Source organism: Callorhinus ursinus, unplaced genomic scaffold (genome assembly GCF_003265705.2).
Source record: "Callorhinus ursinus isolate GAN/ISIS: 27379988/994484 unplaced genomic scaffold, GSC_fseal_2.0 scaffold44, whole genome shotgun sequence".
Taxonomy (NCBI): domain Eukaryota; kingdom Metazoa; phylum Chordata; class Mammalia; order Carnivora; family Otariidae; genus Callorhinus; species Callorhinus ursinus.
This window is the reverse complement of record NW_027397106.1, coordinates 3,148,264-3,168,617: the sequence shown is the minus strand read 5'-3', so window position 1 is coordinate 3,168,617 and position 20,354 is coordinate 3,148,264. Positions and strand designations below refer to the sequence as shown.

The 20,354-nt window shown below is 49.5% G+C and overlaps 1 protein-coding gene across 7 annotated transcripts in view; it reads left to right on the top strand.

Moving 5' to 3' along the window:
- The window catches only part of ACVR1B (activin A receptor type 1B), a 34,961-nt gene extending 15,475 nt beyond the window's left edge, over positions 1 to 19,486 (top strand). For 3 of the 7 annotated variants that reach the window (XM_025883186.2, XM_025883188.2, XM_073881957.1), the window contains 8 exons: positions 1,092 to 1,331; positions 2,144 to 2,392; positions 5,368 to 5,598; positions 8,026 to 8,193; positions 9,223 to 9,379; positions 10,539 to 10,663; positions 14,599 to 14,729; positions 16,244 to 19,486. In XM_025883186.2, coding sequence (XP_025738971.1) covers positions 1,092 to 1,331; positions 2,144 to 2,392; positions 5,368 to 5,598; positions 8,026 to 8,193; positions 9,223 to 9,379; positions 10,539 to 10,663; positions 14,599 to 14,729; positions 16,244 to 16,369 — 1,427 coding nt within the window. In that variant the 3' untranslated portion in view covers positions 16,370 to 19,486. Of the gene's footprint in view, positions 1 to 1,091; positions 1,373 to 1,717; positions 1,998 to 2,143; positions 2,393 to 5,367; positions 5,599 to 8,025; positions 8,194 to 9,222; positions 9,380 to 10,538; positions 10,664 to 14,598; positions 14,730 to 16,243 lie in introns of those variants that run through there. The other 4 variants (XM_025883187.2, XM_073881960.1, XM_073881959.1 and 1 more) reach the window with 4 other exon arrangements.
- Positions 19,487 to 20,354: the final 868 nt, after the last annotated feature.

The window sequence follows — 20,354 nt, the reverse complement described above, 5'->3', positions numbered from 1 at the left end:
AGAACCGACTGCTGCTGTCTGTGCTATTCTTGTTAGATGGATAAATAAAGGATTTCAGATTCCAGGGCTGCTGAACTGGCTTTCAGAGGCACCAAATTCATTTACAGTAATTTCCTGTCAACAGTGCACACTTATGTATAATACACACCCAGCAGAACTCATTCGTCCCAGACATGATTGCACACACTGCCTATTTGGGGGGAAAAGAAAAAAAGCGTGCCTATGTGTGTATATATGTATAAAGCATATTTATATATTTTTATATGTGTATATATTATATATGCGTATATAATGTTTTCAAAGTGATATCCAGGGACCTTCCAGAGTAGTTTAAATTTATTGAACACTTTTTATGCATCAGCTCATTTGATCCTCACAGTAACTTTATGATGTAAACATTAATGTTATCCTCGTTGGAGATTATTCTTTTTGCGCCTCATGAGAGGTGCACCTGCCATGGACTTAAAGGGAGGAGGAGGGTGTTGGACTAGTGGGCGGGAAGCTTTTCAAAGGAAGTGATGGTCAGGCTGAATTTTAAAGGATTTGTGAGAAGTAGCCAGGAAAAAAAGCATTGCAGCAAAAGAATGTGTGAGAGCATGCATACTGCATTCAGCAAACTGTGGCATGCCTAGTGCCCAAGAACGGAGATGGGATTGAGGAGCCATCGTTGAGTGAGGAAGCCTGGGCCGTTTTGGAGGGAGGATGTAGGGGTGGGGCAGGAGGTGGTGTCCTGTATCCTCCAAGGGGCAGGTGTCTTCCTCTACATTTAAAGGAAAACTTCATTCCCAGCCACAAAATAATGTGTAATGAGTCTAAGGCAAAGTTTGAAAGGGGGTTTCTCTGTTTCTCATGGGCATTAGATAGGGCCACTTAGAAGAAAATGGTGGAGCTTGGAAGCCTGGTTTCCAAGCTGAATTGAACAGGCGAAAAGCTGGTGCTCCCATTGACAGTGCCATCTTTCTGGCCCTATCTCTATAAAAGCTCCTTATTTGGGAACATCCAGTGTGCTAAAGGATTATATTCTAAGTCTGGAAAAGGACCTAGGAGAAGATCTCACCGTTAATGTCAGTGTACTCCCAAATTTCCTGCAGCTCTGCAGTGTGCGTGTACTAGCTGCCTCCAGGCCAACTACACGTGTGAGACAGATGGGGCCTGCATGGTTTCCATTTTCAACCTGGATGGGATGGAGCACCACGTGCGCACCTGCATCCCCAAAGTGGAGCTGGTCCCCGCCGGGAAGCCCTTCTACTGTCTGAGCTCCGAGGATCTCCGCAACACCCACTGCTGCTATACTGACTTCTGCAACAAGATTGACCTGAGGGTGCCCAGTGGTGAGTGGACACCCTTGTTGGACTATTGGCTCATCCTGGAGGTAGGGCACCCCCGTCATCTCATCCTTCTCTACTCCTGCCCAATCCCTTTGTTTGGTGATATGTAGAAGTACCTTTTTGATGTTCCCCAAGGTCACAAGGGGATAGGATTCCTCCCCACTCAGGTTTGTAGACGAGAGGTCAGAGGAGACCGATGGTCAAGGTAGTCCCAGGGTTGAGAACTGTGTTCTGGCCACTGGCGGAGCCGCCATGGGCAGCTGGTAAGGACTGGGAGAATCAGGCAGGTATCCCCACGGGAGGGAATGGAGACAACCGCTGAGCTGTGTGAAGGCAGCTGCTGGGTGAGGGTGATGGCAAGGCGGGACGAGAGGCCGGAGTCGAAAAAGAAGGAGAGCAGTCAAGGCTGAGAGGATTAGCTGGCACCCCTTTTGCAAGCGTACCATTTAGAAGGCAGCACTGGGGAGAGCAGAAGAGGAGGGACTTAAAGCTGCCGGGGCTTAAAGCAGCTGTTCCGAGTGGAAGAGCAGAAGTTGGCCTGGGGCACTGAGGTGGGAGAGTCCCAGGAAATGCTGCGGATGACAGAGCGGCCTGTGAGTTGGACTGTTGAAAAGGGCTCCTCCGTTGGCGAGGTTTGCATCTAAGAGCACCGGGCAGACACACGGCCTGGTAAGACCAGGGAGGTCAAGGGCACCTTGAACACAGGCAGAGGGAAAGGGCATTTTCACGTGGAGGGAGGTGTTGGGGACAGATAAGGCCAGAGCTTTCCCGTGTTTTTACTGTGTTCTTTCCCTCTCCTCTCTCACTTGACCCAGGTCATCTCAAGGAGTCTGAGCACCCTTCCATGTGGGGCCCCGTGGAGCTGGTAGGCATTATTGCTGGCCCAGTGTTCCTCCTGTTTCTCATCATCATCATTGTTTTCCTTGTCATTAACTATCATCAGCGTGTCTATCACAACCGCCAGAGACTGGACATGGAAGATCCCTCATGTGAGATGTGTCTCTCCAAAGACAAGACGCTCCAGGATCTTGTCTACGATCTCTCCACATCGGGGTCTGGCTCAGGTACCGAGTCCTTTAGCGACTGTGTCTGTTGGCCTTCGTCACCAGTTCCCAGCAGGATAGAACGTTTGTGAAGGAGGCTGGGCCTTGCACTTGTTTCTGCCAGCATTGAGGCGTTTGGCTTCCTAATTCCCCTTCTTTTGAGTCTGATGTGTAATAAGATAATGGGTCCACAGAAAATCTTTCATTCCCTGGGATTCCAAAGGCCAAGTACAAAACTCTCCATTCCAGAAACCCCGCCTCTCCAAGTCTTGCGACTATACGTGTATTAAAATTCACCTGGTTCCACCTGAGCAGTGGAGTGCTCAGTGGAAGGTCCCCTTTGGAGAAACAGGAGTGTGCCAGGTTTCTGTGAGGTGGTGACAGCTAATCATTGATCTCCGAGCAACCACAAGGGGAGTTTAAGGACACTGAGGAAAGCTAAGAGCTGGGGTTTGGTGAATCATTGACTTGTACCAGTTGCCCGAGGGTTTTCTGGTGCGGGTTACATAAAGGCAGCCTGGGCTTATGGCATGGGATCAGTACCATTCGTTTCCTGCACTGCCTGTTGGTAACCGACTCTTTCTTAGACGAGGGAATTGAACCGAACCCTGGACCTTCGTGTGAGCCCGGAATTCAGGATAAAGGGACTGGGGCTGCTCAGGTCTCAGGGCATAGCTCAGCTAGCTATTAGATGTGAAACGACTGCAAAAGAGTCTTTTTATGAAGATTAGCAATTATTTTAGTGATGGTGATATTCTGTCCTTGTAAGAAAGAAAGAATAATCTGCAAAGGTCTCTATTGCCGTTCTAGCTAAAACATACAGAATCATATTGTGAGAATTTTGTGTGTGTTTATGTATGTTTCCTTGCCGTGTGACAAAGGCTATTGTTCTGTAGGGAAATTATGCCATCAGTCATGGCCAGACATTCCTCCTTGAACACAAGGAATACTTTGAGCTGTGACATCTCCTGAATTTCAGTGGTTTTGCCTTTATTAAGCTCTGCAGTAGAGAGTGCCAAAATGATGGATATATTTAAAAGCTGCATATTTTTAGGAAGAGAGAAAATATATGTCTTGTTCTTTGCTGAAAGAGGTAGGGCAGTGGTTAGAACTGCCTGACTGACTCTGCGACTTGATTTGCTGTCACAGGAGGGTAGCTCAGGTCTTCTGGAGTCCTTTTTAAGATCAGAACTAGCTGAGGCTAGCAAAGGTCCATGGTGGTTACTTAGTCATCTGGAGTAAAATGACTAATAACTGTTTCTCCTTGGAGGTTCTAGTCCCTTCTTAGTTCCAAATATGCAGAGCTTTGAAGGTGTTGGAGTTTTAATACTGTGGTTTTTAAAGTGATAAGTGCTTATGTGACTTTCAAGTCCCTTCAACAAGTACATGTTGAATACCCTCTGGGTGACACAAGGTAAACAAAGATGAAAACGGCTGACCCAGGATTGGATAGAAAACATGGGGATTGCTGGGAAAGGGTCTCATGGGGGAGGATGCTTTTAAAGGGGTCCTGAAGACAGAGTTGGAGGTTTTAAGAGAGGTAAGAGGACAGGGGACATTCCAGGCCAAGGAAAACCCCTTGAGCAAAAGCACAAAAAGGCATGAAAGTTCACCATGTGTTTCGGGGACGATATAGAGGCCGGCATGCCCTGCCCACGCTGGGGGGTGGGGACTGGCAGCACAGCTCAGGTGGGCAGGACCTTGGGCGCTGTGCTTTATCCAGTACGGCGAGAGGCATCTACCGGAAGTTTTCATGTGGCAAAGTAAATGTTCATATTTTCCCGTGGAAGGCATTCTGGCAGTGGGGTGGAGGTTGAATTCACTCATTCACCAAGCTCCTGTTAGCGAGGGCAGGGTGAGGCAGGGCTGTGTGTGGGTGTGCAGGGCAGGAACAGGGCGACGAGGGAGGTGGAAAGACCAGTCGGGAGTCTTTTAAAGACGGTCCAGAACGTGGATGGGCACAGGGGGCATGGGGGGGGGGTCCGATGTGAGAGACATTTGGGGGGTTCTGTAGTGTTGTAGTTAAAAGCAAAAACTTTGGGAGTCAGACAGTTCTAGACTTTAATCACTTCTTTGCCACTTGCTGCCTGTAGGAGTTCAAATGAGTTACTTAACTTTCCCTTTTGAGCCTTAGTTTTCTTGTCTGTAAAATGGGGATAATAATACCATCTACCTTATAGGTGGTTGTGAGGAAATGAGATAATTTAAAGCTTTATCATAGTTTCCAGTGCATAGTAAGCCTCCAGTAAATGGTATTCACATCCCCAGGACTTAGGGATTAATAACATGTGTATTTGGTCTGGGAGAGGAAGTGAGAGAGCTCCCAGTCAGTCTGATGGTAGGTGTGATTGGGTAGGTAGGGGGACTCCTGAAGGGGGCAAATGAAGCAGTAAATGAGCCCTGTGAAGACAGTAAAGTCACTCTTAGGATGAGCGTGGGAAGTCTCTCGTTGCGTATCAGGAGCTTGACCTGAGCAGAGCTTTGGAGAGTGGTGGGAACCTTGTGTGCCCACCACAGTTTGGCTCTCTTGGGCCGTGCAGCACCGCCCTCTAGTGGCCGCAGAGCAGAGCACCCCCAGCCCTCAAGCCCCGTCTTTCACCTTCTCTGCCCTCTTTCCTCTTCCGTTGGCCGGCATAAAGCAGATGTGGGTGGACTGGCCCACGAGAGGCCGGCTGCAGAGCTGGTGAATCTGGTCAGACGTTGTGTGCGAATCTGTCACCCATACTAACTGAAAGGAAGAATTGCTTAGATAAGGCACAGCTGATCTCATGCATTTCCCTTTCTGTGTTGGCTCACTGCCAGTCACTGCCTGGCTTAGCCCTCTGCCGGCTCACCTAGCCATGTGCAGAGGCAGCCACAGCTCTCCTTGGTCAGGGGACCGGGGTGGCTTGGAGGCACTGTGTGGTAATGGCCTTTCCAGTGTGGCAGTGAGAGTGGGTGTTGGAAAGTTCAGCAAATTTACAATGTCCGCTTTCTTTCCATTCTTTGGTCCACAGGGTTGCCCCTTTTTGTCCAGCGCACAGTGGCCCGAACCATCGTTTTGCAGGAGATTATTGGCAAGGGCCGGTTTGGGGAAGTGTGGCGTGGCCGCTGGAGGGGTGGGGACGTGGCTGTGAAGATTTTCTCTTCTCGTGAAGAACGGTCTTGGTTCCGGGAAGCAGAGATATACCAGACAGTCATGCTGCGCCACGAGAACATCCTTGGATTTATTGCTGCTGACAATAAAGGTAACGAGCTGGATTTGGATATAGGGGCTCCCGAAGCCAGCAGTAGCCCCAGATGGATGGGGTGACTGGGGAAGTTGAACAGCTCTGGGACCGCCTTCATAGTTATTACCCATAGAAGGAGAATCTGAATAAGCTGATAGTCTTTCCAACTTCTCTTCTATGAAAAGCTTATACCGAAACCCAGGCTATTAAGCAGATAAACAAGATAAACCCCTCATCCTACCTGCTCACTTCCCATTTGTAACACCCCTTCCCGTCTACCCTAGTGTAGTCCCCGCCCGGGCTTCACTTAGTTTACCTTGCAAATCACTGGAATGAAGAATTGTGCCCTCACCTCCTGCCAGGGCAGGGTAGCCCAGAGAAGTATGTGGTCCACGCTGTGTGACATAATCCGCATCATAGACACGTGTAGTGGTTCCCCCAAGTGTTACCTCCTCATGATCGTTCAGGCTCAGCTTTTGGTCTGCTTGGACCTGAGGTCCCTTGGTTCCTTCTTCCTCTCCCTTCTGATTTTTCTTTAGTTTCTGAGTCTCTTGTGTGGCCAGGCACGTCCTTGTTTTCGAGGGCTTCACTGAGCGGCAAAGCGAGAAGTAAATGAATAGTTAATTCCAGGAAGTAATCAAACCGCAAGCTCTTCTAGTTTGCACAGATTGGGGGTGAGGTGGGGGTCGGGGAGGTCACACCTGAGCTTGATTGAGGCTGGGGTGTCAGGAGTCGGTGAGGAAGAAGACTCAGTGGGAAGGGCACTGCAGACACACACGTAGAGGTGAGGGGTGCCTGGGACCCTGCAGCTCACAGGCATGGCTCCGTGGGGAGAGAGGCAGCCGATGGCAGACCACGGAGGGCCTCCTCAAGAGCATTACCTTTTATTCTGAGGTAGTGGGTGGTGCTTGGACTTGGACTCATTCAGGCACTCACATCCCTTGACCACTGTGGGGCAAGACCTCTGCCCACTGCGCCGATGGTCACACAGGGGCCCCGCAGTCCTTGCCCTCGGAGCTCCCGGAAATCGGAGGCAGCAGGTGCGTGGGCAGGTAGCGGAGAGTCTGGGAGTTGGAAGGACTATGCGGCCTTCGTGTGTGCACTGGAGAAGAGTCGCCCTGGCAACTGGGACAGAGGCTGCTCCCAGGACATGGCAGTTTCTAGAAGTTCGTGTCTCCAAAGCCTATGGAAGATGCTAAGTGTTTATTTTTCCTTCCTAAGACAGCAGCAGACTGCCGATTCCTCATATTACTGCGGGGGTTTGTCGTGGCCTCAACTTACCCCAAGCTGAAGAGGCTCGGACTCAAACACAAGGGAGGAAGGGGAAGAGAGAGTGTTTACCCCCTTTGGGTAAATTGTGCTTTTTTTAAAACAGCAGCATCTTTTGAGAACACTTCAATTTTACATACAGTTTAAAGGCTCAGAAGATGTCTTCCCTTTTAACTTGGACTTACTGCCAGGGTCCTCACGACTTCGGGGCTGGTTGGAGCGCAAGAGTGCTATGCTGGGTGGGCCCCTTGTTCGTAATCAGGGAAGCTGAAATTGGTGCCGTTCCAAGAGCCACTCCCTTTATTGATTCTGGCAGCTCGTGTGAAAAGGGATCTGGCTGTAAAAACGCACATTAGGGCCAAGGGAGGAGAAAAATCGGACTCCTTCGTTTTTGCCTTTTTAGCATGATATATATATAGTATAGTGTCCCGGAACTAATACCGGCCTAGAATTTGGAGATCTCAATCCAATTTCCAGTCTTCCCATTGACAGCAGTATAACCTAATTAGATTACCAGCTTTGGGTCTTTCTTTTTTTCCTTCCTCCTTCCTACTACATGCTGCCTCTCATCCCCCACCCCGTATAAAAGTGCGTGCTGTCCACCTTCCATTGCTCTTCCGAGGATAAGATGACCTCTCTCGAATACTTGGAATTGTGCTCTTCGTGCACTGAAAAGCATTTTTTTGGTCTGGAATACAGAAACGCACGAAGGAGCTCTTTGCTCTTCTCCCAGAGAGCGAGCTCATGGCCTGGTAGGAGCCGTGGACTGAAAGGGAACATAACGGATGAGCCAGCTGCTGGGGCTAGGCTGTGCTCACAGGATCTTGGAGCACAGAGGAGGGTCTGCGAAGCCTTCCTCCTTGGCAGCGGTGGGTGCAGTCAGCCTTGGTTTAATGAGTAGATGAGTAGGTCTTGTTCAGACTCCGACAGCCACCTGCAAGAAATAAGGGAGCACGTCTAAGGAAGAATGTTGTTCTTCTGTCCTTCTTGGACCCCCACACTGGTGACCAAGTGTAGATGAAACAGGTATAGAGGGGGAGTCTCAGGAGGTATGGCGGCAAGAAGCGTGAATTCAGGAGTCTAGTTGGAGTTCATGTTGTTCACCTATTCTTTCCTGCCTTAACCTTTTTGCTGGTAGTTGTGCCTCTTCCAGAACTCCTCTGTGGTTCTCTGCAGATAATGGCACCTGGACACAGCTGTGGCTCGTCTCAGACTACCATGAGCATGGCTCCCTGTTTGATTATCTTAACCGATACACGGTGACAATCGAGGGGATGATTAAGCTGGCCTTGTCTGCGGCTAGCGGGCTAGCACACCTGCACATGGAGATTGTAGGTACCCAAGGTGAGTGGACCCCGCCGAGGGGCAGGGAAGATGAGTAGCCTTTGAAAGCCGGTACCATCCTCATTTAGTTCCCAGAACTCCTTTTTACTGAGGAAGTTGGAGGTGGGCCTCAGGAACTGTGGCCTAATCTAAGGGAGAGAGGTTTGAGTTTTTCTTGAGAACAGAAGGTGTCTCCAGTGGGGTCTTTTGACCTCCGTCTTTAGAATTTCTTCAGGGGCTCTGGAACATAAAGATTCCATTGTTTGTCCTCTGTCGGCCCAGCATGATTGTTGGGTGGTGAGCTAGTATTCTGTCATCCCAGAAGTCCACCACACACACGTAAAAGAATGGTGCCCAGGAGAGAAAAGGAGCACAGTTTGCCAATGTCACGTCACACATTTGCTCTTGGCAACAGGTGGCTTACGGACTGCATGCTGCATAAGACACTGGGCTTTACTAGCCTAGGAAGGTTCTCCTGGAGGAAACAGACCTCAGGCTTCCTTGTATGTTGACTGTGACATCAGCTCTTTGGGGGATCATGGTTCTCGTCCAGGCGGCAGGTGTGCTGTGCTCCCTGATTTCTGGTTGACCAGGGCAACGGCTCTTGCTGGCCTTGACGGAAAACCGTTAACGTTTGATCCTGTTCTTAACCCCTGTGTGATAGTAGCAGGCCTTATCTTCGCCTCTTTGACAATAAAAACCTAGCCAGTATAGCAGTTTTTCTTGGAATTCCTTAGTTCTGTCCTGGAGCGTATCAGTCCGGGCAAAGGCAAGGAGAAGGAGTGAGAGTCCCTAATGCGCATGCCCTCAGCTCTCCACTGACCTACATTCATGCGTTTAATCCTCACATCACCATCGAGTAAGGACTGGGGTAGCCGCGTCTTACCGACAAGAAGACAGAGGTGCAGACGGGTTAAGTTGCTTTTTTAGGGTTACCGGGTTAGTGGGAGGCAAAGCCAGAACTCGGACCCACACAGTCTGGCTGCAGAGTCTGTGCTTTTCACATTTATGCTATCTGTCTGTAAAGATCCTTATTTTTTTCTCTGCCAGGGAAGCCTGGAATTGCTCATCGAGACTTAAAATCAAAGAACATCCTGGTGAAAAAAAATGGCATGTGCGCCATTGCAGACCTGGGCCTGGCTGTCCGCCATGATGCGGTCACGGACACCATCGACATCGCCCCAAATCAGAGGGTGGGGACCAAGCGGTAGGAAGGCCCTGGGCCTCTGCCTTTGCCCTACCCTTGTACTGAGGAGCGCATGGGCACCCTTTCCCGTCTCTAAAAGGAGAAAGAGGCGTGGAGGAGGAGGTGTGGCCCTTGCTCTCCGACAGCCGAAAGCTGAATTGAAGCCCCGCTCCACACACTGGAAAGCTGAGCTGGTTGCATCTAACAGATACGGGTGCTGTCAGCACGGCTCTAGAGAACTGCAGACATGTAGATCTTCTTAGTACTGGGCAAGGGGAGGCAGCAGAGAGAGAATCTGGAGAAAGATTCAGAAGGGGGACAGGCTGCAGGCTTGGCTGGGACAAAGAGGAAGAATGTGCAGTCCCAACAGGTACTTGTTCGGAGGCGGGGAGTGTGTCAGAGAGCAGGTTTGCCAAGCTCGAGCGGAGGTGATCTAGGGTGGAGATTGGGGGCACATTTAAGATTATGGGCCTACTTCCTGCTTCATACAGAAGTGAAGTAAGAAGGAATTATGATTGTAGATTGACTTCATGAGTTGGAAATGGAAATGTCTTGTAATGGGACAGAAGAGGAGGTCTATTTATCTGCCAAATTTCAGTGAATTTCATTCAAGTGTGCTGCTGCTTTCCCCCCTTCCTTCTGACCTGAATGGGTGCAGCTCCCCTGGGGGCGGGGGTTGGGAGGGTGTGGGGAGTGGCTCGAATAGTACTAATTAACTGAGGGGCACCTTGATGATCACCTAGAATTAATTTTCATTTTTATTTGTAATTAGGTAAGATAACAAATTCAGAGTGAAATATAAATTCAGCTCATCACTGTGGCTACATTTAATAAAGTCCAAGACACCAGCAGCAACCAGATATTATGGATGGCCCTGTGATCCACAGTACAAATACTTCTGCCAAGAAATCAAAACATGCTTAAAATACATCTCGATGGTTAAAAAAAATAGAAGTACAAATAAGAGCAGCCTAGTATCACCCAGCCTCTGCTGAAGTGTTTAGATTCAAATCCAAAACATGGGAGTTTGCAATAAGGAGAATTGATCACTTCCTCCTCCCCAAGGGGCATTCTTAGGGTGATGCCTTTCCACATTTAGAGGGCCCCTGAATCACTACTTGGATTTAAACAAAGAAATCACCCTTTTCTTGGCATGATCTTGTTTCCTTTGCTATTGCAGATACATGGCCCCCGAAGTGCTCGATGAAACCATAAACATGAAGCACTTCGACTCCTTCAAATGTGCTGATATCTATGCCCTCGGGCTTGTATACTGGGAGATTGCTCGAAGATGCAATTCCGGAGGTACCTTTCTTTTTTGCCTTCTCTTGCTCCTACCTCCCAGTGCAGGTTTTCGGGTCACGTGAGGGTGCTCACCTGAGGGTGCTCACCCGAGGGTGCTGGTGTTTCCGTGCTTCCTTTCTCTTTACAGCCTGTTGGGTGTCTAGTGCCAGAGCCCATCACACTTAGGGTTCTCATCAAAGATGAGGGAATCCTGGAGGTGGTTGTACTAAAGGAGTGTTGATTTGTTGAATAGTGCTTTTTTAAAAATTGTATTTATCTTTTTATTTTTTTTTTATTTTTATTTTTTTTAAAGATTTTATTTATTTATTTGACAGAGAGAGAGACAGCAAGAGCAGGAACACAAGCAGGGGGAGTGGGAGAGGGAGAAGCAGGCCTCCCGCAGAGCAGGGAGCCCGACGTGGGACTCGATCCCAGGACCCTGGGATCATGACCTGAGCCGAAGGCAGACGCCCAACGACTGAGCCACCCAGGCGCCCTGTATTTATCTTTTTAAATTATTTTTATTTATTGGGACACCTGGGTGGCTCAGCCGCTAAGCACCTGCCTTCGGCTCAGGTCATGATCCCCAGGGTCCTGGGATTGAGCCCCGCATCGGGCTCCCTGCTCCTCGGGAAGCCTGCTTCTCCCTCTCCCACTCCCCCTGCTTGTGTTCCCTCTCTTGCTGTGTCTCTCTCTGTCAGATAAATAAATAAAATCTTTAAAAAATATATTTTTACTTATTTATTTAATTTGAGAAAGAGAGAGAGAGAGAGTTGGGGGGGGGGGCAGAGGGAGAGAGAGACTCTCAAGCAGGCTCCACGCCCAGCATGGAGCCCGACTCGGGACTCAGTCCCAGGACCCTGAGATCATGACCTGAGCCGAAATCAAGAGTCGAACACTTAACCAATTGTGCCATCTAAGTGCCCCTGTTGAATAGTTGTTTTACGTTGTGGTAACCATTCCAGAGGCTTGTTTGGCTTGTTGTTCTGTTTTAACACATTGTCCTTATTGATCCTTGGAGGTTGGGAAAGCCCTGGGCAGGAATAGCACAGGACCAGTGCAGGGGCTCTCCTTTACATGAGAGGCAGTATGTTCTGACACCAGGTCTCAAGCCACAGTGCTGGGGTTTCATTGATAAAATAATGGTGGCAATTTCTGAATTTGGAACAGAAAGTTTATTAACATATAAAAGTTTTTCAAAATGAGTTTTTTTGTTCTGTTATTTTTTCTTACACCTTTAGCATTTGTACCTGCTCACCCATGTCAGAATCCAGTGAAAGGTAGTGTCAGATCTAGCAGGAAACATTTTTTATCATTAGCTTAGTGCATCAGTATTATACAGTGACTTCTAAGTGTTCTGCCATGTGAACAAGTTCAAGAACCACTAGAACCTTTTTCTCAGCCGTTTATCTCTGATGTAAAAGATTCCAGGTCAGTGGAAATGAAATAAATTAAAATTAAATGAACTGGTAAGTCTTCCAGCAGAACCCTCTTCTGTTTTACTGCCCTTTTCCCTCTCTCATATGTTTGGGAAGATTCCCATTATGGAGCAGGCACCCAGGTATTATTCATGGAATTGCACATCTAACGTTTTTTTAAATTTATTTTTTAAGTAAACTCTACCCCCCAGTGTGGGGCTCAAACTCATGATCCTGAGATCAAGAGTCGTGTGCTCTATTGACTGAGCCAGCCAGGCACCCCTAAAATTTTGATCATTGTATACAGATAAAACATAAGAAAAATCTGGTCACACCATCCAGAAATTGGGGCTAAGTATTCTAACAATACTAATATTTATTCGCTACTCGCTGTGTATGAACTCATTTCATCTGTACTGTAAAACCTAAGAGGTGGGTACTGTTATTTTCATAATTTTGCAGATGAGAATGAGTCACAGTGAAATTAGGTAATTTGTCCAAGGTCACACCAAATTACTAGGATTCAAACACTGGCAGACTGAGGCCAGAGCATAGGTTCTCATCTACCCCTTAGATAATTATCAAGTCAGACCCTATTTACAAATCTGTCCCATTAGCTCAGAACAGTAGAATTTTTCCTGGGAAAGGGCATGGGAAAGTTACATTGGATTTTTTAAATTAGCTTTTTATTATGGAAAGTATTTTAGTTTATAGCTCTAAAAGATAAGGACTTAAAAAATATAACACTGTCACTTTATTTTTTTTTAAAGATTTTATTTATTTATTTGAGAGAGAGAGAATGAGAGATAGAGAGCACGAGAGGGAAGAGGGTCAGAGGGAGAAGCAGACTCCCTGCTGAGCAGGGAGCCCGATGCGGGACTCGATCCCGGGACTCCAGGATCATGACCTGAGCCCAAGGCAGTCGCTTAACCAGCTGAGCCACCCAGGCGCCCCTAACACTGTCACTTTAAAAAGTGAATAGTAATACCATTTAACCAGTCCGGATTGAGATTTCCCCAGTTGTCTCCAGATTTTTTTTGAACAGTTTGTTCAAATTAGGGTTCAAATAACAACTGCAGTTGATTGATACACATCTTTTTTTTTTTTTTAGATTTTATTTATCTGACAGAGAGAGACACAGCGAGAGAGGGAGCACAAGCAGGGGGAGTGGGAGAGGGAGAAGCAGGCTCCCCGCGGAGCAGGGAGCCCGATGTGGGACTCGATCCCAGGACCCGGGGACCATGACCCGAGCCGAAGGCAGACGCCTAACGACTGCGCCACCCAGGCGCCCCGATTGATACACATCTTAAGTCTCTTATAATCTGCGGGTTCCCCCTCCACTTTTTTTTCTTCTGCAGTTTATTTTATTGGAGAATCCAGGTCATTTGCCCTGTAGTTTTCCTCTCTAGATGTTGCCAGTAACCTTTTCTTGGCATTCACGTGTCCTGCTATTCCTGTGGACTTCCTGTGACAGTTACATCTAATGACTAGATTCACACACACACCCCTAATTTTTTTTTCCCAAAGTTGTTCTGTTACCAGGCACATAATGCTGGTTATTTCTCTTTCTCTGTCTTTTTTTATTTAATTTTTTAAAAATGTTTTATTTATTTATTCATGAGAGAGAGAGAGAGAGAGAGGCAGAGGGAGAAGCAGGCTTCCCACTGAGCAGGGAGCCCGATGTGGGGCTCGAGCCCAGGACCCTGGGATCATGACCTGAGCCGAAGGCAGACGCTTAACCGTCTGAGCCACCCAGGCGCCTCTCCTTGTCTTTTTGTGATGTTTACAGCCATCAGTGATCATTGTCCAAATCCAAATTCATTAGAGGTTGAAAAATGCCAGTATTCTGATACTGTCAATCCTCAAATACTATCTAGATTTCTTTTTTATTTTTTTAAGTTTAAACAATAATTTTTTCTTAAGTAAACAAACTCTACTCCACACATGGGGCTCAAACTCACAACTCCAAAAGTCGCATACTCTCCTGACTAAGCTGGCCAGGCGCCCCCAGATTTCTTCTTTAAAGAGAAACTTCCCCTAACCGTTTGGCTACCAAGATATGTAATTTGAATAGGGAAGGCAGGAAAAACACTTGATTCTTTCCATTTATGTACCATTTTTCAAAACAGTCAGTTTGTTCCCTCTCACCCTGCAAAGGTGACCTGAGGTTTTTGGTGCCCTTTTTCTTTTTCTTTTTTTTAGTATCGTGAACTGGTAGATTTAAAGTATTTGCTTCCACTGAAATGATTAATTAGTCCTGCTTTTGCTTAAATGTTCTCATCTTTGGCCACTTGGGAGCTTTCCAAGTCGGTGCCTTTTGACATGACCTCAGTAGTCTTTGATAGTTTGCTTGCTTTTGGTATGACGGAGATGTTCCTGGCTAGTCCCATTCCTGGAACCCACCCCCCTCTCCAAGGAGCCTTAGCTCCTCTTAGTGGGAAGTGGTATTTACAGATCACAGTGTAAGTGTTGTCATAGGTTGTTGAGTACTGCCCTCCTTCTGTTGATAACTCACGTGGCTATTTTCTTTTCTCCCAGGAGTCCATGAAGAATATCAGCTGCCATATTATGACTTAGTGCCCTCTGACCCTTCCATTGAGGAAATGCGAAAGGTCGTATGTGACCAGAAGCTACGTCCCAACATCCCCAACTGGTGGCAGAGTTATGAGGTAGGAAGCTTCCCAGCCTCCTGTGGCTTTTCCATCTGCTGGGTTTTTCTACTTTAGAAAAAGGGTTTCCTAATTTAAAAAAAAAAAGAAAAGAAAGGGGTTTCCCAACAAGGAGGCTGTGCCCAGAGGTAACCCCTGAGTGTGTCAGTTATACACTACTACGTGCTGTTGTATACTAAGCCCTGAGGGGTCATGGTGCCTTGTTCTGGGCACTGTAGGGTCCCCTTGCCTATGGACAGCCTAGTAGAAGAAAAAGCTGTGTCTTGGGGATCAAGCCCAGAGAGGTAGTCAACAAGAGACAGAAACAAAAACAGAGCGGGAACTGTTAGACCTGTCTAACTAGAAAAATGGTTCTGGAAGCACAGGGGTGAGCCGAGCTCTGCGGAAGAGTCGAGAAGAGGCATCCATGAAAGACGCTCGGCCTGGGTGTAGAAAAACGGCAGGACGGGACTTAGCGAGAAGGCATGTCTGTGAGGGAGGCGGCCTTTCTAAAAACTCAGAAGGGAGGAGGGTGTGGAGGGTTGGGATTTGGGAGAGACGGCAGCTGAAGTGAGGCGGGGACAGCATTTGGGGGGGAAATTGAAATGAGGACAAACTTATGATACAGGTTGCTAATAAACACAGCATTCTGGGGTCTTAGAGTCTTCCGGGGGAGCAGGGTTTACCAAGCCAAGTGCACGTGGGACTCCTTGGCCCTGGTGGCTCTGCTTTTAGGGACTAGAACCACTAGAGGGCATCTGTGCATGTAAGAACAAAATCACTTGGTTCGCGTTTGAGGTGATGTCTTCCTGTTGCGTAATAGAGCAGCATTTTCCAAAATGTTCCTCGGAACCCTCAGGTCAGGGTTTCCGAGGATAAGGGTGAGGCTGAAAAAGCTGGTCTTTAGCTGCCTGTGTCCCACACGCCCTCCAGTCAGTTTTTGAAACTTTGAAATTTTGAAAACCATTGGCCCAGGTTAGCAACTGGGGACGTCTGGGGCCCTCAGGGTTAGAGGTCTGTAAGCGACCTTCCAAGTCCATCTCTTGACCTGACCGCAGTGGGCGCCTGTGTAGTCCAGGCAATGGCAGTGTAGCTTTCTGCCTCTGACAGGATTGCTTTTCAGGGGCCACTTTCCTGCTTTTCACCCTCAGTCTGTGCCTATGAGGCGTGGGGTCGCAGCCATGCGCATGCTTGTGCCGAGGTGCGCCCCTGTTGTGCCTGGTTCCTGGGCTCCTTTAAAAAACACAGTTAGTACAGAACCATACAAATGGATTCTCCAACCTGACAGAAGTGGTTTTCGGACCCCTGGCTATTTCGGGTAGCCCCATCCAGAGCACCCCGGTGGTGGGCCGGCTGAGTGCACTTGCAGGGCAGGCCTCCCCTTGCCAGGCACGGCATTCTCCTGGCCCCTCTGAGGAAGGGAGGGCCGGGCGGAGAGGGAAACTTGCAAAGCACTCCGTGGGCTCCGAGGAGGTGGTCAGGAAGGCCTCCCGGGGCAAGGGTCGGACTGACGCCATCTGGATCTCCCCGCGCAGGCGCTCCGGGTGATGGGGAAGATGATGCGGGAGTGTTGGTACGCCAACGGTGCGGCCCGGCTCACCGCTCTGCGCATTAAGAAGACCCTCTCACAGCTCAGCGTGCAGGAAGATGTGAAGATCTAAGCCTCTCCCTCCCTTGCACGCAGCCCCGGGCGGCAGGAACTACACACAGAGCTGCCCTGTTGAGCGTACGATGGAGGCCTACCTCTCGTTTCTGCCCAGCCCTCTGTGGCCAGGAGCCCTGGCCCGAGAGAGGGACCGAGCCCGGGAGACTCCCTCACTCCCATGTTGGGTTTGAGACACAGACACCTTTTATATTTACCTCCTGACGGCATGGAGACCCTGAGAGCCAACGGTGTGGAGAACTCGATGCCACAACTCGAACTGGCTGTGGTGGGAAGTCCCGCAGAGCCCGGGGCACCTGGCGGGCGGCCGGGAGTACCCAGGAGAAGCCGAGTGTCGCCAGTGCCCAGCAGCACTGAGGGTTTTCCTCCGGGGACCAGCCAACCCCAGCACTCCGAGGTGGCCCAGAGGCACCGCAAAGTACCGCCCCCTCTCACAGGCAGCTCTGGACCCGGGGCTCCCCTCCTCCCTCCCGCGGACATTTGGAGGGACCGCCAGTGGGGACAGGGTCTGCCGCCTGTCTGTCCAGCCGTGTGTGTGTGTGTGTGTGTGTGTGTGTGTGCGCGCGCGCGCGCGCGCGCGCACGCGCATGTGCCGAGGTGCGTCCCCTGTTGTGCCTGGTCCGTGCCACGCCCTTACACAGGTGTGTGTGTATGTGTGTGTCTGTAGGTGCGCACTTACCTGCTTGAGCTTTCTGTGCATGTGCAGGTCGGGGGTGTGGTTGTCATGCCGTCTGTGTGCTGGTGCCTCTGTTCTGTAGTGAGCAGCATCCAGTTTCCCTGGTGCCCTTCCCAGAGGTCTCTCTCCCGGCCATGAACCCCAGAACCCCCATGCCACAGTGGGGCTCCCTGCCCAGCAGGCTGCTCCGCCCACCCCTGTGTCAACACCTCCATTTCAGACTGTGGAACCAAAGCTGGCCCAGTTGTCCATGTCAGGCGAGGCTTTTGGGTCCAAATGTGAGGCGGGGGTGGGGGAGGGGCTGGGCGGAGAAAGAATCTTGGCAGAAGCCTCGGGTGTTGTGGTCAGTGGCAACCATGGGAAATGAGCCAGCCCAAGGGCATCGTCCTCAACGGCATCAAGGAAGGGCCAAGGGATTTGAAGCCCACATCGTGGGACTCAGATTGGAATGTCACATCTGTCTTTCATATCCCAGATTCTGGAAACAGCAGTGTATATTTTTGGTGGTGATGGGTTTAGGGTGGGGAAGGGAGAGGGGGGCAAGGAGTGGGGAGGGAGTCGGGGGTGGGAGGGAGGCATCTGCATGGGTCTTTTACTGGATTATCTGATCACAGTGGAGGGAAGATGTGAGACTTGCACCCACTTCAGGGGCCCTACGAAAGGGAACAGCCCGAGCCAAATCTGTTCTTTTAACCTGAGTATAGTATTTAATGACGTCTAGAAGCACGGTTGTGGGTGGTGGTTTGCTCAGCATATCTTAGGTATATAATAACTTTGAAGCCATAACTTTTAAACTGGAGTGTTTTGGTTTGTTTTCTTCCTTCTTTCCTTCCTTCCTTCCTCCCTTCTTTCTTTTTCTTTTTTTTCTTTTCTTTCTTCCTTCCTTCCTTAATTTTATTGGAAGGATCTGAATTTTAACTTTTTTTAATATTGTTAAGTTTTTATAAAAGGAAAACCATCTCTATGTGATGATTACCTCTCAATCTCTTTGTTTTTAAAGAAATTCCTACAAAACAACGACAAAAAAAAAAAGATCCAATCAAACGCACATAGCTCAATCACACTGGAAATGTTTGTCCTTGCACCTGAGCCTATTCTCACTGAGCAGCGAGAGTTCCTCCCTCTTTGCCCTGGAGGTTAGTCTCTCTTGCACTGTGCGCCCCCCTCCCAGCCCCCAGTTCTGTGAGTGGTTTTTGCATCAGGACCCTAGACTTTTGTGCATTGTTCAGCTGGTTGCCCCTTTTCCTCCAGGCATGTATTTAACAGATGTTTGCTGAGTGTCTGTTGTGTGCCAGGCACTGTGCTGGGCACTTGGAATACATAATGTGAGCAAGACAGACGTGCGTCTCCCTCTTGGAGCACTGAAGAAGGGGCTGAGTCAAATTAGTGGGTGCCTGTTTCAAGACCAGAAGTTTGTATAGTTAGTTCTGAGAGCCTTTTGAGCCTGGAATGATTGCTCTTAGAGAAGACCACTGAGGAGCAGGATGCCTCCCCACCCCAAAGAGCCTGGTGGTGGGCAGTGAGACCCTAAATCACTGCATTCATTCTAAGCCCCCCTCCTGCCCCCAGGGGAGGCATATGATGTATGCAGCCTGAGAGCATGCCCACCTCCAGCCCAGTGATTCTCTGCCAAAGCTTGTGGAGGAGGGGCGAGTCTCTCCCTGCTTACATGGGTCTCCCAAATGCTCCTGGTCTTCCTATTTATTTTCTTGATGTGTTGCTTCTTTCCTTGCATTAAAGGAGATCTTTGCCTCACCCTTTGGGCCAATTTACTGGCTACTGACTAATTTCCCTTGAATACCAATTGTGTCATTAGGGGGACCTTCTTTCCCCCCCCCTGCTGATTCCCCCCCGCCCCCCCCTCCGCCATCTGCCCTGCAGCAGAACCTGGCAGGATAGAGGCGGTGATGGAACTTAGACTCCTATGCCCCAGTCACAACCAGCCTCTGGGATCTGCCAACACTCCTCGACCCAGGGACTCCCAAGCCACTAGCCTGTCCCCCAGGGGGCCCTTCCAGCCTCACCACACCTTGGGGAAGACTGAGCAGTTTCTTGGGAAGCCCCCACCCCCAAACCCACCACTCTGAACACCAAGAGTTAAGAGTTGGAGAGCTGGGGAGAAACTGAAGCCTAAAGCCGTGGTTTTTGGCCCCTGGGGCTAACCCCGATCCATAGGGCTACCTGCACCTCTGGATTCTGGATTCACAGACCAAGTCCAAGCCCGTTCTTACGTCGCCATCAAGGCCCCCGAACGGCATTCTCGGTACTTCTGTTTGTTTTTGTACATTTTATTAGAAAGGACTGTAAAATAGCCACTTAGACACTTTACCTCTTCAGTATGCAAATGTAAATAAGTTGTAATATAGGAAATCTTTTGTTTTAATATAAGAATGAGCCTGTCCAATTTCTGCTGTACATTATTAAAGTTTTATTCACAGAGCTTTTCTGGTGCCCGCTGCCTTGCATGTGGGTAGACTGACTGCCCAGATCTTGTCGGGGGCGAGGGCAGGGAGGGCAGACGTTCCAAGGTGGTGGTGCAACCCTCCCACTTGCACCTGCCATGGCCAGTCCCATCTTTGGAAGAGGAGCTGGTCCGAATGCAGGGGGTCTTCCCTCCCTGACACACGGGGGACAGCCTGGCCTGGCCTGTGCGAGGGAGCAGGGGGCAAACCACACATCTTTTTTTGGGCTTTGTCTGTATCTGCTTTTGCCTTTTAGCCTCTTCCTCTACACAAAAGAGGGTCTCGATCCACCACCTAGTCTTGAAGGCAGCCTAAGAGCTCTGCTGGGTTCCTGTTCTCCCCCTTGGCGATTGAGAATAAATGTGAATTGGGGGCACTTAGGTGACTTTGAGATGGAAATCTTCTCTGGCTGCTCGGCTTTTCAGTGTGTGGGTGGTGGTGAATGCCTTTCTCTAGGCCACGGGAACCCAAGATGGCAAGTCCTTGGGGTCACAGACACTCAAGTGTAGCTGGGGCCCTGGAGGTCGCCTGGTCCACCGTGTTGGGCGCTGGCCTCCCCTGCAGCCCCCTGCCACGTGCTGGAGGCCCACGCCTTCCCCTGCAGGCCATCTGCTCAGTAGCAAGCCCTCCTTGTGTGGAGCCAGGCGGCCTCCAGGTGACTTCGACACGGTTGAGAGCAGTTACTCTCTCGTCCCTGTGAGGTCCCTTCAGTTAACATCAGTTAGCGTTGTTGACTAAAGTTGACACTCTGTGCTAAGCAGTGCCGCAAAATTCGCTTTATGTATATTCACTGCCCTCATCCTCAAATAGCATATGAGGTGGGCATTACTCTCCCCACCCGCCTT